Here is a 17,261-nt window from a genome sequence, read left to right as displayed (position 1 = left end):
CAAAAAACTGCAAGAAAAAATTCATAATTTTTGATTAATAAAATTAACTTTTTAATAAATAATTATCTAGAATCCCTAATTTTTTTAATGTAATAAGAATAATATTTATTTGATTAATATTTATTTTTAAAAATAAAAACTTTTGCAATTATGATATATTAAAATTGAAATAAATGTAAAAAAATTACAAGCATAATATTTTCCATGCAAAACTGTTCTTATTAACTGTTTTATAATAATCTTTATAAAGATATGTATATTTTAATATAAAATTTTATAATTTTATATTTTGTTTAAATTTTACAAGACTAAATTTTATTTAAGATTTCACATTAAAATAAAAATTATAATTTTAATCACTATGAATGTTATAATCTTATTTTCTATTAAATAACAGAAAATAACATTAATGTAATAAGAGAGCTTTAAAGTCCTTCAAATTGTAATACAAAAAATTTATTGTATGTTATACATATAATTTATATATATGTTATACATATCTTATATCTCATCTTGATTTTGTGTATATATATAATATTTAAGTATACATAAATTATTAAATTTGATAGCAAATTAACACATAGATTAATTATTTTCGACTATTAAAATCAAACTTTAAATTCAGTTATTAACATAAATAAGATATTTATTAAAATGTGAAATATTTTTAGACATTATAACAATCAAAAAATTCATATATGTTCGATAAAAATGTTATAAGTATCATTTTAATATTCCGTTAAATAAAGTGAGACGACTGTAAAGTTAGAAAACAGCTAAATGTGACAATATAACTTTTCAATAATAAAAAAAAAGATAAATTTATATAAAGATTCCGAAATAGTTTATTTTAATAATATGCAACGTTCAAATTATATTTATTAACAATTTATTATATTTTATTTCACAAAAACTTATAATAAATTACATTTTATTCAAATCCATAAGTATAATATAATTTTCTTGTAGAAAAATATATTAAGATACATCATGAAATAACGACAAATTCCATACAAGTATTTCATTGATATCATTTTTTTTCTGCCATCTACATATAAACATAAAATAATGTCAAAAATCTCTACAGAAAAAAAATAAATAAATCCAATAATGTTGCAAAATAATTCACAACTTCTTCAACATTTTTCATAAAGTTTCTAAAGTCTAACCTAACTTCTTTATTAATCAATAATGAAAAGGAAAAACTATATTATCTTTCAATCTATCAATCTTATTTCTATCAAGTTTCGATCTTGGAAATTCTGAAAACTGATTCCAATTCGCTCGTTTTAAATTACTGTATCTTTTCCAAGTGAAAAATTTTGATTCGTAACGAGATCGATCAATATCTTCATCTGAATCTATATAATCATTTTTTTCTTTTTTTTTTTTCAACGAAATTTCTTTTCTCGAATGTTTTGTAGATATGGATAATTTCGATGCGAAACAATCATTGTTTATCGATGAATTGTGTTTGCAATCATAGTGAGAAAATTCGCTTCGAGGATCATTATGGGAATGCAATTGTGATTGGAAAGGGAAATGCGAGAATGATTTAAAACGAGGTAAATGAGGTAGGCGAGAGGGTATCAGACGACGTTGACGCACACGTCGCACAATTGTTTCCTTCATTTGTCGCCTTTTATGCCAAATTTTCTCAGCGATCCAAATGGAGATAGCCACCACACCACCAGCGATCAAGATGAAGAAGGCAGAGTAAACATCGGCTAATCTAGCACTGTGAAACGTAGTTGATGATTTGCATCGAGGCATCTCTGGTAACATTTGTTCCGTTATCCTATTCAGAACACCTCGTTCTCGTATTTTCAGAATGCTGAAAAATATATCGTTAATTAGAGATTTAAAAATTTTCTTTCATTTTTTTCATTTTTAAAAAAATGATATTATATAGATTAATATTATATAAAATGTTAAAAAAATAAGTAAGATGAAAGAAGTCAGGATAAAATGACATTAAAAAGAAATCACTTACAATACCTGAAATATTGTTCAAATATACTTCAATTCATATTTCAATTATAAAATATGTTTTAAAGTGATTAATAATAGAATAATATTAATATTGAAATATCATTTAATAATTGAAATGCAATAATGTTCTAAATATTTTTTAATGACAGTTCATTTTTATATCAATATAATATAAGTTTATCCTTTTTTATTTTAAAAATAATCACGGCAATTGATTATTTTGAGGATCGTGATTCACAAATTGAAAATCCAGAAGATTCAATATTTTAGAATACGTACTTTAAATTAATGATCTTTTTGTAAGGACAAGAATTAGCCATGGGTAAAGCCACCATCGTGAATGTTTGTGGAAGGGATAGCTCCTTCAAAGTGCATCGTTCTTGAATCAACGTGGATCTGAGAGTGCGACGTGCAAGAGTGGCGCTTACGAAGAAACCATAATGTCCTTTCACGGCCTTCATAAGTCCAGAACTTGTATCCAATTTAGATTCTCGGTTATTGTACGCTCTTATGTATAATTGTCGAAGATTGCTATCGTTTACATTCTTTTTGCAATAATAAGGAAAAATTATATATATTTAAACAAAGTTACAAATTTGAATTTTTTTTTTGACAATTTGCAAAAAATTATTTCCTCACTGATTTCAATAAGTATATTTTTTAGACATATACTTTTGATTTAATTATTTTTTATATTTGATGTACTTGATAATTAATCTCAATTTTCTACTATATCATTGAATACTATACCAACTGTTTATATTATGATAAAATTATATTATATTATGATTATGATATATTATATTCTTAACGATATATAAAAATGAAAAAATATATCAAAGTCGTGACAGAAAAGTCAGTTTTCTTAAGATTATCTTACATTGTATTTTAAGATCATTAAAATTTGATTCATTCACAGGATTGCAAATATTTATGCAAATAAATGTATAAATTGAATAAAGCAATATAACTTGAATAAAAAAATATGATTTATGATGATTAAAAAATATATGTTTTATTTTGTATTTTTTGCAAATAGATATGCTTTACATATTTATATTCAAATATATATATAAAAATATATACATGCAATATATATTTCATGTATATGTATTACATCGTGTTTATACATCCATTTCATCAAATTAATTTTATCCATCGATAAATCTTCGTATCATAACCATCAATAATAATAATAATAAATCAATATGTACAAATCATATCAAACCACATTTGTTTTTCTTTAAATTAATTAATAACCGTTAAAGTATAATTTGTATTTTAAATTTGTATAATTCAATCTGATTGTAGCAACAATCAAGTATTTTCTGAAAATTTTCTGAAAATAACTTTCGATATCTAAAATATTAAAAGTTCAGTAAAATAAAATATTATTAAGAGAGAATCAAAAATTCATTAAATAAATTAGAAATTTTTATGTAAAAGTATTTTGATATATTGTATGTGTTTTGGATTTTAATTAAAAAACATATGTATATATATTAACTATTATTATTTATTTCGGTATACATAATTGTGATTATAATTATCTATAATAAATGATAAAATATTAATATCATAGAATTAGAATAGATACAATAGTTGTAATTTAATTTACAACTGTTGAATTAAATAACTGATATGTGTTTCAAGTTTAAATTACTCAAAATTTAATATATAAGTCTCCAGTACAAGCAACCATATATTGATTTTATATGCAAAAATAAGTGGAAAACAAAGAATAATATTTTTTTATTTTGAGACTTTGCTTTCAAATAAATAAAATTTTAAAAATTTTCAAATATAAATGAAATTGGTTATTGCCCAATTAAATATGAATTAATTATTAATAGGAACTAATTTTGCATAAAGTAAGCGAAAAATATAGATTAAATTCTTTCATTTAAAAATTTCGAAAAAATAAAATTTGAAAATTACATAACGCTTTGATAGTTCGATTTTAATTTTCTCAAAAACAAGAATTTAAGCGATAAAACAATTTTATTCTTTTATTTTTTATTTATTTCTACATAGAATAATTCTACATAGAATTTCTATATAGAATAATTATTAATAATTCAATCGAATTCAATCGAAAAATAGTTAATTATTTAAAAATTTTCAAACTTAATTAATTTGAAAACAAAATCTTAAACAACTTGTATCATGATTTTAGAAACACTTTATATATTAAAGTACACTTATTAGCCACAATAAAGAGATTGAAAATGATCAGTTTGACTTTAATAGATTTCATATAAATATTTATAAATTATTATAAAATATATTTATCTATAGTAGTATATATACCCGGTAGTTATGATAAATTGAGAAAAAAATTCAGTTTTAAAAAAGAATCCGAATATATTTGAACTATACATAAAATTGCAAAAAATATTAAACATTAATGAGGAATAATCAGAATCGAAAAAATATATATATAAAAAATATAAATATAAAAAAAGAATATATAAAAATTGTAATTTTTGCATATTTATCATACGTAAATATCTTTAATTTATACATCATTATAGCAACAATAAAAAATATTCCAAAAAGATATTTTTACTAAAATTTTTATTCTAAAAATATAAATCATAATAAAAAGATAACTAAAAATGATTGAAAATTAAAGTCAATTACTGAATATATATGTATATAGATTGCTCAAAATAATGTTTTTAACAATATATTTCAAACTTATTGAAATCGATAAGAAATTACTTTTTTGATATTTTTTTTATCTTTCTTTTAATAAACTCACTCTAATATATTCATCATCAGTAATACTGTATCCCAATTTAAAATCGTGTGATAAAATATCGGTGATGGACTTGATACCACTTGCTTGCACTGATAAAATTGAAGTAATGAAACCTGCATAAGCATTATACATCACCAAAGCGAATATCAAAGTGAATAACAATATTGTTTTTCCTGATGGATTGCATGGTGTCCATGGAGAACCTGTTTTTAATAAAATTCTTTTTAAATATGTATTAATAATATGTATTAATTCAATTATAAATATTTTTTATAAAACCTTGCATGCACATTATACTGATGCACCAAAGTGCAGCTTCTCCTATTCCAACATGTTTCGCTTCCTTATAATGTAAAACAGTTTTTGCTGTGTAAATGATCAATCCCATAGATATTAGTATGACGAAATAAGTGAACGCAACGCAACTTAATAAGTAATTATTAAATGGTTGACGAAATATGTCTCTCATTGTTCCACTTTCTAATGGATGATAATAAATATTCCTCCTGTAAAATATATATACATTATTTATAATATATAATTCTTGATCAAGAACGTAGATTTTAATTTCAATATATAAAGTTATATAAGATAATCTGAAATTCACAATGAGGTCAGAGAGATTTTATGGATCAAAATAAGATAAAAATGAAGAATAACGAAATTTAGAAGCTTCATTTTCAAAATTTATTTGAATATCAATATAAGTTAGTTATCAATATAGAGTTAATAAATATTTATTAATTCATATAATAACCGATATTATTATAGATTGCTGTTCTTAAGATATGAGAATGAAACATAAAAAATAATGATAATAAAATAATCATTGTACTTTCAATTTTTAATTACTTTAATTTATATTATAAATACTTTAATTTTTAATTACTGTTGATTTTTATTTTTTATGTTTATTTCGAATTATAAAATCTTCCTGACTTCATTTGTATTATAAATTTTGAATTCTATATATAATAGAAATAACAAGAAATAAAATGAAAATATCACGGAATTTTTCTATACGAAAAATTGCTATTCTTATAAACTTATATTAGTATTCGACCGAATAATATGTGTCGATAAAGATAAAAAGGAATAAAATTTATTACTTTTGAAGCTTAATTTTTTAAAAAATAGAATTTGAAAAGTTTTATAATATTGGATAAATTCATTTATAATTAATAATAAATAATAAAATTAATTTATAATACAGATTATTAATATTTTTTCATTTATAAAACAAATATCATGCATTTAATTCCAATTTAATTTGAAAAATAAAAAGAAAAATAATATTAATGATTTAATTTACATGGAAAGTTGATTAGAAATGCTTTTGTATTCAAAAAAATAAAAAAATTGCTGATTTCATTTCCTTTAACAAAAACATTATTTTATATAATTCATTCATAATTCATTTTTTAAATTCATTTATTATGTTTGCATGCGCATAATTTTGATTTCATTAAAATTAAAATTGAAATTTAAATATGTGCATATCATATCCTTGTATCAATTTTCGAGTTACATTCAGAATATATTATTGCAAAATAAAACAAATAAAATTATAAAATAAAAATAAAATTATACGAAATAAAACGAGTAAATGTAATCGTATATTTTTTTTTATATTTGAAATAATTTTTTTTCAATTTATTTTATTTATTATTCGTTTGCACAAGTGTTTCACTTATAAGTATTATTCGTTTCTACTTATTATTCATTTCCAAAATATTTCAATATCATTTAATAAAAGAATTCAAAAATCTCATGGAGTTTTTAGAATTTATTTTATGCATGGCTAAAATACAATTTATCAAGCGTCCTGTTTGTAAATGTCTACACAGTATTTACAACTATTGGATTGCAAAAAAAAAAAATATATATAAAAAATACAAAAAAATATTCTAGATATATTTCATTATCGGTTACAATAAGATGTTAGCATCGCATAACGAACTGCATCTTAATTGTTAATGCATATACAAATATGTTTTTTTTTAAAATTTCATTCTATATTTTTTTCTTATTTTTTTTATAAGAAATCGCCATAACAAATTAAATATTATTCGATCGAAACCCATATAATAATTTTCTTTTTTAGAGAAATTTCTTTTTTATAGAAATTTTTTAAACATTTTAAAAATTTTTATTGTTGTAAAAAATTCGTAATTTATAAAATATTCCTCTCACATATAGCGAATTAGAGGATGACTAAACGACATTTCCGCTTGTCGTTCTTTGTTCACAGTGATATATCCCAGTCCAATATCTACTTCTCCACTCACAACATCTCCAAGTAGATTACTCCAAACTTTATTATTCAAAGTACCTAGTTTCTCATGCGACACCAGTTCAATGCTGCAAATATTTCATTCATCTAAATACTAAGCAGATTGATCATTACTTTAATACTGTATATATTTCGTTTACTTTATAGCTATATTACTTTATTATTTTATAAAAAAAAAATTTTATAAATAAATTTTATGTTCGAACTTAAAAAATTTAAGATTCTAAACATTAAACCAAATAAAATTTATTGAAAAAAAGAGAATCAAAAATAACAATTTGATTTTATAATGATTTTACATAATTATTTATGATTTGTATTTTATAATTATTTTAAATAATATTTTTAAATAATGTCCAAATTACTAATAACAAAAAATTAAAATTAGAAATATCCGGATTAATAATAACTCTTTTTTTTAATAATCATTATATTTATTAAATTGTAATAGTTTATAAATTGTAATATTTAAATAAAAAAATAAAATAATTATATAAAAAAAATCAAATTTTTTAAAAAAATTAAAAATATTTTTATTAGATTACAGATTATTCATTTTCACAATTTTAGGAAATATATAAATCATATTTTTTAAATTATTTCTCATACACTTAATTATTAAATTCTGTGCATTGTATCTACTTCTCATTTGATAAACAAGACAATATTTTTTAATGAATTTTCTATCAATTAATAATGTTCACTTCTTATTGATATTGTTCTCGATTATACTTTTGAACTTTTTATTTATTAATAAAAAGAAATAATGGATATATTAATAAAAGAAATTAATAAAAAAATTATTAGAATATAGATATATGTACATTAATTATAATTTTAAATCATACAGTGTCGAGTAAAATTGTAAACTCCATTATTATTTATATTTATTTTATTGAATTGTTAGCTCCAATTTGTTCCTGGAGTTATGAAATATAATAGTAAAATTAATTATTACAAAATTCACTGTTATCAAGTTCGATTCACTAGATCAAAAACAAAGTTTGCCTTTATTGGCAATATGCTAATGACGGTCCATTGTCATTAAAGTTCGAAATTCAAGAAGTTGTGGTTGTTGTTGTTTGATAGTTTCTGTAGTTCCAATGTTCTTGTAGTTCTAGTGTTTTGATTCTGTTCTTTTAGAAATTCTTGCAAGCTTTTAAGGGTTTTTTTTCAAACTGGACTCTGAAGTTCCCGTGATGTTCCACTCGTAAGCTTGTGGATCTTCAATAGGGGATACACATGAGTATTCGCTGAAAATCAATCTTTTGATTGAGCGACACCCCGGATCAAAGAAAGTTCCCTAAAATAGTCCGAAGACTATGCCATTAACAAGTCCGTTATTTTTTCAAAAATGTTCTGCATGTGTTTCCATTTTTCTTTAAATAGAATGATGCTAATTGCCGTTGAGAATGGCTATAAAAATCCTTTCAAAAAACAAGTCCACTATTGACCACTAGTTATGTCGAATTGTTTCTAAATATGTAAAGCAAATGATTAACAATATTTTTTTCTTAAAAAACGACATTATAGCATTATCTAAGCTCTTTGTGCATGTCTGGATATCATCTCTTCAATGTCTGAACACAGTAAATAATTTTTAAAGATAGAAATTTACAAATATTTATTATATAAAATATTTTTGTTATTTATAATAAAATTTTCTTAATTTATAATAAAATTATATTTGTAATAAAAAAAATAGTGAATATTCATCAAATTTGAATCCAAATTTTTGTATATTTAGCATTTATTATTTATTTATTTGAAAAAAATATTATAATATTATAATCTAATGCTATGAAAAATACAGATATATTATATAAATATTTGTAATTTTTTTGATCTTCAATAATTTATTAATTAAAATAATTATAAATGTATATAATAAATTTATAATTTTGTATTCAAATATAGATTTTGAATTTATCATATTATATCATTTGCCTTTTGTTATTTTTGATTTCAATTTGATTTATGTAAAAGGAGTTTATTTATGAAATTATAAGCAATTTATAAACAATTAATTTTCTATTAAATAAATCAACTCCGAAATGTAACGTAATCTTATTTCAGTGCAAAATTAAATTAAATCATTTATAAATTAAACTTGAAAAATACTTATAAATTAATTGAAAAATAAATTACAAGGAATACTTTTTTATATTAATTTTTGTTTTTGTATTTAATCTTGATTCACATCTTAAATTTTCCATTTATTTTGTCTGAACAGTTTGCATAAATATAATTCCGGAAGTTTTTTCTTTGCAAAGAGTTACATAAAGATGACTTATTAAAATAAAATAAAAATATTATCAATTTTATGATAACTAGAATCACCAGACAATTATCTTCCATGATATGTTTTTTTTCATATTTTGTTATACAAACTTATATATATAAGTTTGTCAATATCTTAACATTTTTTCTTTCGATATGACGCAATTTTTAACCTATGATCTGGAATGAATTCAAGTGTTTTATTATAATAATAATAGTAATAATATAATAATAATAACGTATTAATTATTCTTGCATCTACATGAATCTATAAAATTATAATATTATTTGTAATATTGCTATAAATAAAATATGATTGTAAAAATAGAAATATATATTTGTGAACATGATCGATAAATGGTATTGTCGAAATCAAAAAAAATTCTGATTCATGAACGAAACTTCATTTGAACGAAAGTTTGTAAAACATAATAAAATATAATGATAGAATATAATATAATATATTTTTTTTAATGGAATATTTTGAAAATGTAATTGATTATTCAAGTTCAAATTCTTTTTCTATTTCGTTTTTTTAAATACAACTTTAATTTTATGAGATAAAACGAAATTTTAAATATAATTTTATAACAGTTTCTATCCTCATCTTGTAAAAAATAATCTTAGGAAAAGTATATTCAATATTCAAAACAAAAAAAAAAAAATGCTAAAATTTTAAGAGTTGATTTTCTCAAGGAAATTTTTCATTTATAAAAAAATTGCTCCAAATATAATCCATTATATACACTCTCACTAAATTAAAAATTTAATTTAGTGGAATTTTTATCATAGTGAAAAAATTTTTTTATTAAAACATTTTAACTTATAAATATAATTGTTTTTATATTATTCAAAAAAAATCTTCTCAATCCTACTAGTAAATTAATTACATAATAATTCATTAGTAACAATTAGTTCCAAAAAAGTTATTCATGAATAAATTATGATATCGTAAAAAATCTATTTGCTTGATTTGCTTGCTGTAAATATAAGATCAGATTCACTGTAATTCATAAATAATTATAAAATATTTAATTCTTTTGCGAAGAATATAATTCATTCAAATATATTCCTATTGCAATTGAATTTTAATAGAAAGATTATTGGAGAATATTATTTGAAGGATTTCATATAAGAATTTTTAATTATAAAGATATTAATTTAATAATTAAAAATGATTCAAAAATTAGACCTTCAGCCACTATTTTTTCTTTTATGGAAAAATTTGTAAAATTTTAGAAAAAAGTTTAATAAAAATGTATACAAAAATACATTTATTTTTCATGCATGCATTTCATTTCAATTCTACATTATTAATTTCATTCGAAGATCTCATTAAAGTTTGATCTCATTTAAAAAAAAAATACTATTCATATGCTGAAATATTATCGATTATTAATGATAATTAATTAGATAATTAATTGGTTAAAAGAATATTTTCAACAATTGTAATAAAAAAACTATAATAATTCCACAGAAAAAAATTTATAATGAACTTCAAATAAATAAAATACGAAAAATATTTTATATTAGATGTAAATTTCAATCAATCTGAAGAACATTTCAATATATCGCAAAAATATATGCATATATATATATATATATATATATATATATATATGTTGCAATAATTCTATTAAAATTTTATTACAAAATATATAGTATGAAAAGTAATCCAAAAAAACACTTATTATGATTTTTCTAATAGTGAGACAGAAGAAAATATTTTGAAAAAAAGTCAATTTATTATTAATATACTATAAATATATAAATAAATGCTATAAATTGCACTGTAAAATATTTTCAAAATTTTTTTGAAAAGATTACATTGAATTTTTTATATGACACTATATATTTCTTATTTTATATTATTATTTATATTGTAAAAATCATAAATATGGAAGTTGTTAAATTCATTTGGATACATTAAGTAATAATATGAAATCAAAAATATATAGTATTATGTAAAAAATTCAATGTGATCTTAATCTTTTATCGAAAAAAATATTTTGAAATATTTTGAAAATATTATGAGAATTTTTTTATATTTTATTAAAATTTATAGCATATATAATTTATATTTTATATTTTATACAATTTATATATTCAAAAAAGATTAATTTTTCTTTGAAATATTTTCTTATCAGATTTTCATTCCATGAAAAAAATTATACAATTATATCCAATATTTATTTTTAATCTATTAATATTTTATTATATAAGAATATTAAGAAATGTAATTTAAGAAATAAAAATATTTCATTATTGTCAAATTAATTAAAACGACTGAAGAAATAAAAAGCTTATTTTCATATTAAAAAAAATATATAAAATTATTAAATTATTATTTTTTTATTTTATGAAAATGAAAAAAATTATGATTAGTAATTTTTTAATGACACAATTTAGGAATTCTATTTTAAAATTAAAAATTAAGAAAATTATCAATATTAAAAAATTTTTGTCAGTACTATTCAAATCGAAATACTGTTATATTTTATTGATATGATAAATATTTTTATACGTATTATATATTATATATTATATATTTATAAAATAAATATAAAATAAGTAATAAATAAAATAAAATAAAATAAAATGAAATAAATGAAATAAATAATAAATTATAAAAAATATCGAAATATATTATCAATTAAATCTTAAAAATTATAATATACTGTAAAAATTTAATTGTAATTCCTTTAATGATTCTTAAAAATTTTCTATCTAATTCTATTCTATATATAGTTCTATATCTAAAATAATTTAAATCTCATATAATTCAATCTAATGTATTATACCTTGCGTTTACACTATTAGTGACGAAGCTGGCGAAATCGAGAAGTGGCGCAATATCATTCATTTCCTCCTCATTTACATCCATTTGACCATCGATTGTTCCGTTCAAAACGCCAAAGATAATCGGTTGTCCTTTAAATTCGTTTCTTAGTTTCACGCTGATCGGATTGTTTAAAGACCATGAGTTCAAATTCCAGGAACCGAGGAAATTGGTCACTAGACTGGTATTGTCCGAATATCGGATCTTGTACACGTGAATAAAATAAAACAGCAACGTTCCATTTTCAAGAACCGCGTAATTCAAGTTCATCGACGCATTTTCATTGAAATGTTTGATTGGTGGTTCCCGAAAATCGAAATGATTTCCATAATGTTGTAAAGATGCACACGTTCTAAGAGACATAATTTTCATTGATGAATTTGCGATATAATGAAAAATAAATTAGTAATTTCAAACATAAAAGTTAATTAACGATGGTTATTTCATAAATTAAACATTTTGAACAATTTGGTTAATTAAAACTATAGAAATCAGGTTTCGTAGCGAATTAAATGGAACTTTGAATATGATATTGAATTTTTAAGAGATTATTAAAATTGCAAATTTTATTCAAGTGACTAAATATTGTTAAATAAGAATTGAATCACTATGAATCAATATTAAATCACAAAAAATACTAAATTATTATAAATCAATATTAATTTGTATTTAGTGAGTAAAGTTATATGATATATGAAAACAATTTTAATACTATAAAAATATTAAATTTAATTAAATTATAATTTTAATTAAGAATACTGAATAAAACATCAAAAATCAAACAATAATTTAATCATATTTTTAATTTTATAACATTCTTGATCAAATGGAGTCAAAGATAAAGATAAATTTAAAAATTTAGCAAATTTTTGAATTATATATAAAGAAGAACATATTTGAATTATTTTTTTCGAACATCAAAATTCTTCTCAATAAGAAATATAATATGTACATATATAATGAATGATAGTTATAATAATAATAGTCTAATTTGAATTTTCTTATAAGATTTAAATTTCTAATTTCTTATAACATTGAATTAACATTTAAAATATTTTAATTAATTATGTAAATAGTTTTATGTTTCTAGAATTTATTTATACTTTTTTTTCATTATTATTTATGATAGCAAATAATGCGAATGTGACTTTTAACGCATTTCTTATTTAAATAATCGACGATCGATCAAAAATTGAAATTAAAACATTAAACATAACATAATAATTATTTATAAATTCCCACCGATTTTAATGATCTTGAAATATCTTATAAATATAAATATTTCAAACAATGTTTTCTTATAGCATATTAGCATACTTTAATCTTAATCTCTAAGATAATTTAAGATTTCTCAAAAAATTACAATAAATTTTATCTATAATAAAAAATATTCATAAAATGGAATCTCAAATCTAATTTTTTAAATTTTGAATATGTTGAAGCAGAATTCTGAAGAATGCATTTTCTCTAAATATAGTTATATAGTTTTATATATAATATATAATATAGTTATATAGTTATGTAGTTTTAAAATTATAACAAAAAAAAATGGAATTAACTCGTAACTATTAACTCTATTAATTAATACTTTATTGATCCTAGTAATTAGTATAGATTAAATTAAAGTTTAGATTTTTAAATATAGATTAATATAATATATCTTATTATAATTATGATTGCAATTTTATACAAATTTATATATAATTTTATTTTTAAAGATTTATATTCGAATAGTGTACATCTTTTTTTTTATTTTATTTTATTTTATAATTTTTGAGGCCATCTTTTGGACAAAATTATTCAAGATTTTTCTTCCAGAATCCATGTATTAAAAATTTAGGAAAATTCAGATCTCTTTTTGTAAATAATTATTTAATAAATAAACAGAATTCATTATAAATGTATTGATAGTTTCTTGCAAATATTTTAGAAAGTAAAATAGCAATATATGTAGGAAAAAATTATTCAGAATCATATTCTCATATTTAAAATTATTGAAAACGGTACTTTAATAATTTTTTGTAAATAATTATTCATAATATAACATGCATAAATTACTTATTCCAATATATTCGAGATAATTTCTGGATCATTTCATATGTTGTTGAAGGTGTTGCCACTATTACATCGCTATCGATACCAATATTCAAATGTCGAAGGACAGTATCGATTGTTGTATCCATATTTCTCATGGTTATCATCAACCACGAAACATAATAGTTAAACTGAAATTTTTGCGATGCCTGAAATATGGAATATATATCATTTCGAATTAATTATTTAGAACATATAATCCGTGTAAACTGTAATTATGATTACTATATATCTTCTGTTTTTTTACAATAATTTCATAATTATTATGATAATCTATAAATTATTTATAATTTTATTCAAGATTTTAAAAACTTAAAGTCCATAAAATAAAATATTAATGATAAACATAGAATAATTAACAAGAAAGTAACATTGAATAATTAACATCAAAAATTATTTTATATAACAATTCGACAGAAATAAATATTGAAATTTATTTTTTTTTGAAATATTTATTTAAAATTCATAAATTTTATGGAAAAACTTGGAAAAATATTGTCTATTTATCTATGAAAACAAATATGTTATAGAGTATATATTAATATAATCTAAAAACTAATGCTAAAACTATGCAATTCAAAATTATGAAATACTACAAATATTGAAAAATAAATTCTGCCTATAAGATTATTTTCTTACCACGTAAAGTATATTATCAGGGGCCGTTAGGTTAAGTTCGTCCAATAGAACGATCGATCCAATGCGATGCTTTTGGATCATAAGAGCATCAGGTATATTTGGATTAGTAGCTGATTGAATTGACATGCCGATTCCTTCATCGGATAAGCATGCGATCAAAGGCCTGGTGTAAGTAAAGACACAATCTGTGCCAAAGATAAAGTTAAATGAAAGCGGAGATATATTTTAATTGTGAATGATATACAAGGGTCATGTTATTGAAACCTTCGATTAAATTAACATTCGTTAAATTTGATACTAAGCATTACATTCATATTTCCATATATGGAAACGAAGAGTGTCGTGCACGTGAATCATTTTGAAGAGGAAAATATCATCATTGATAATTATGATATTGCAATCAACATGTATGTATGTATATAATTAAAGTTTGCGAAGTTATATTTTGTTTCCTAATATTTTTCATTGGGTAATGAAAAGCGATAATTAAATAATTTGTAAAAAATTTTTAATATAGATATAATTTAACAGGGAAAGTTATAATTAACATTACGTGTAGATTTTTGCTGCGTAATTATACTTCTGTCCTTGACTTTAACATCTTGGAAAAACAAGCAAAGATGATCATACATAAAAAATCATTTGCATCAAGCCTTATAATTAGATGTCAAATTCCTTAGAAATAGAAGTTTTTTCTAACAACCGAGATAACCTTTATTATAACAATAACAATTTATTATAACAATATTTATAACAATAATAATTTATTACATCTTTTATAATTTCTTTTATAATTACATAACTTTTTTCTTATTTTCTAACTTTTTTTATTAAAATTTATCTAAAAGAAGAAAAGAAAAAACTAAAATTTTAAAAAAAATTGGTAATTTTTTAAAAGCAATCAACTTTATTATGATCAATTTTTTTATAATCATTTTTCTGATTCAAATTTTTTAAGTGAAAAATATTAATTTTAATTATTAAAAATAAAATGATATTTATTTTATTATATTTTTCAAATTAATTTATTATCTAAATAATTTTTTTGTTATAATAAATTTTTCGTTTGAAAAATATTATTAAAAGTGACATTAAATTCATATTTTAAAAAATATATACAAGTTTTATTTTACTTACCCAAAGAAGTTAAATTCTCAAATAACACTATTTGATCCCATGTTTTCCATTTAGCAAATTCCAAGATTAATTGCAATGTTAATGGCGAAGGTAAAATACAAGCGCTAGTTACCATATAAAATGGTAATATAAAAAATATCGTTTTCATTTTTGTATAAATATGATGAAAAAAGATGAAATATTTATAAATTTCTAAGAAATTTATTCTAATTCGTTATTCAGAATATCTCACTGTAATAATGTAATCAGAAATTTTTTAATTATTTTTAAGAATTTATTTTTTTAGAAAATAAAATCCATCCATTTAGAATATCTGGTTGTAATATGACAAATTTAAAAAAATTTTTTTTTTTAGAAAAAAATAATGATAATGATAACATTTATTCTTTTAGAAATTTCATCTTATAGATACATAATTTATACATGTATATTATTTTTTATTTTTTATCTTCATAATTATAATCATGAAAATTTGTGCATTGATTATACTTATAACATTAATATTTCTAAATTGAATTCGTATATTATTCAATAATTTATTTTCTAACTTATTTTATTTAATTTATTTTAATAATTATTTTTATAATAATTTAAATTTAATTAAAAATTTAATTGATGAAAATTCTTATTGTTGATCTAATTTCGATAAATATTATGAAATATAAAAAAATAGCTATTTTCACTAAATATATCAATATCTGTACGAAACACGAAACGCTTTAGACAACGATCGAATGTAGACTGAGGATTATTTGGATGTAGTTCTTTTGTCTTTAGTTTCAATGCATGTGAAAATGTTTCAATAAAATATTATTTATTTTTTTTCATCATTGAAATTAAATTATATATAAATAATATCATGCATGATATATATTTTTCTTGTAAATGGAAATTTTTCAACTTTGCATATTAAAGAATCAATTCTAAGTTGAATCATTATTTTAAAAAGAAATTGCCTAAGGTAATAGAATAATTTTCCATAATTTAATGTACTAAAAGTTCATCAATTATTCAAAAGATGGAAATTACGTAAAAAAAAAGATAAGTTCTTTTCTTTATTTCATATTCATGTTTTTTAGATAATAAAGTAATTAAAAGAAAGTGTTTTAATGTTAAAATTCAAAATAATGTTAAAGTTTAAAAAATCACTTAATAAATCTGATGATGTATTAAATCTATACATAAACGTACAGAAAAATAATTGGAAAATAACAAATCTATGC

The 17,261-nt window shown here is 20.1% G+C and overlaps 1 protein-coding gene across 2 annotated transcripts; it reads right to left on the bottom strand.

Moving 5' to 3' along the window:
- Nucleotides 1-936: 936 nt before the first annotated feature.
- On the bottom strand, nucleotides 937-16,777 carry LOC108000078 (uncharacterized). Of its 2 annotated transcripts, XM_017060234.3 has the most exons (9): nucleotides 16,039-16,776; nucleotides 14,902-15,086; nucleotides 14,227-14,411; nucleotides 12,131-12,520; nucleotides 6,950-7,117; nucleotides 5,036-5,262; nucleotides 4,757-4,959; nucleotides 2,272-2,537; nucleotides 937-1,834 (listed from the first exon to the last, which is right to left on the bottom strand). In XM_017060234.3, exons 1-9 carry the CDS (start codon nucleotides 16,184-16,186, stop codon nucleotides 1,186-1,188), a joined length of 2,421 nt encoding a protein of 806 aa, XP_016915723.1. In that variant the 5' UTR covers nucleotides 16,187-16,776; the 3' UTR covers nucleotides 937-1,185. The 2 variants fall into 2 exon arrangements, with proteins under 2 accessions (XP_016915723.1, XP_016915725.1); XM_017060236.3 differs by lacking the exon at nucleotides 6,950-7,117 and having other exon boundaries at nucleotides 16,039-16,777.
- Nucleotides 16,778-17,261: the final 484 nt, after the last annotated feature.

This window comes from Apis cerana, linkage group LG4 (assembly GCF_029169275.1).
Source record: "Apis cerana isolate GH-2021 linkage group LG4, AcerK_1.0, whole genome shotgun sequence".
NCBI classification, from domain to species: Eukaryota; Metazoa; Arthropoda; class Insecta; order Hymenoptera; family Apidae; genus Apis; species Apis cerana.
Note: the sequence above shows the minus strand (reverse complement) of the source record. Positions and strands in the feature narration are given on the sequence as shown.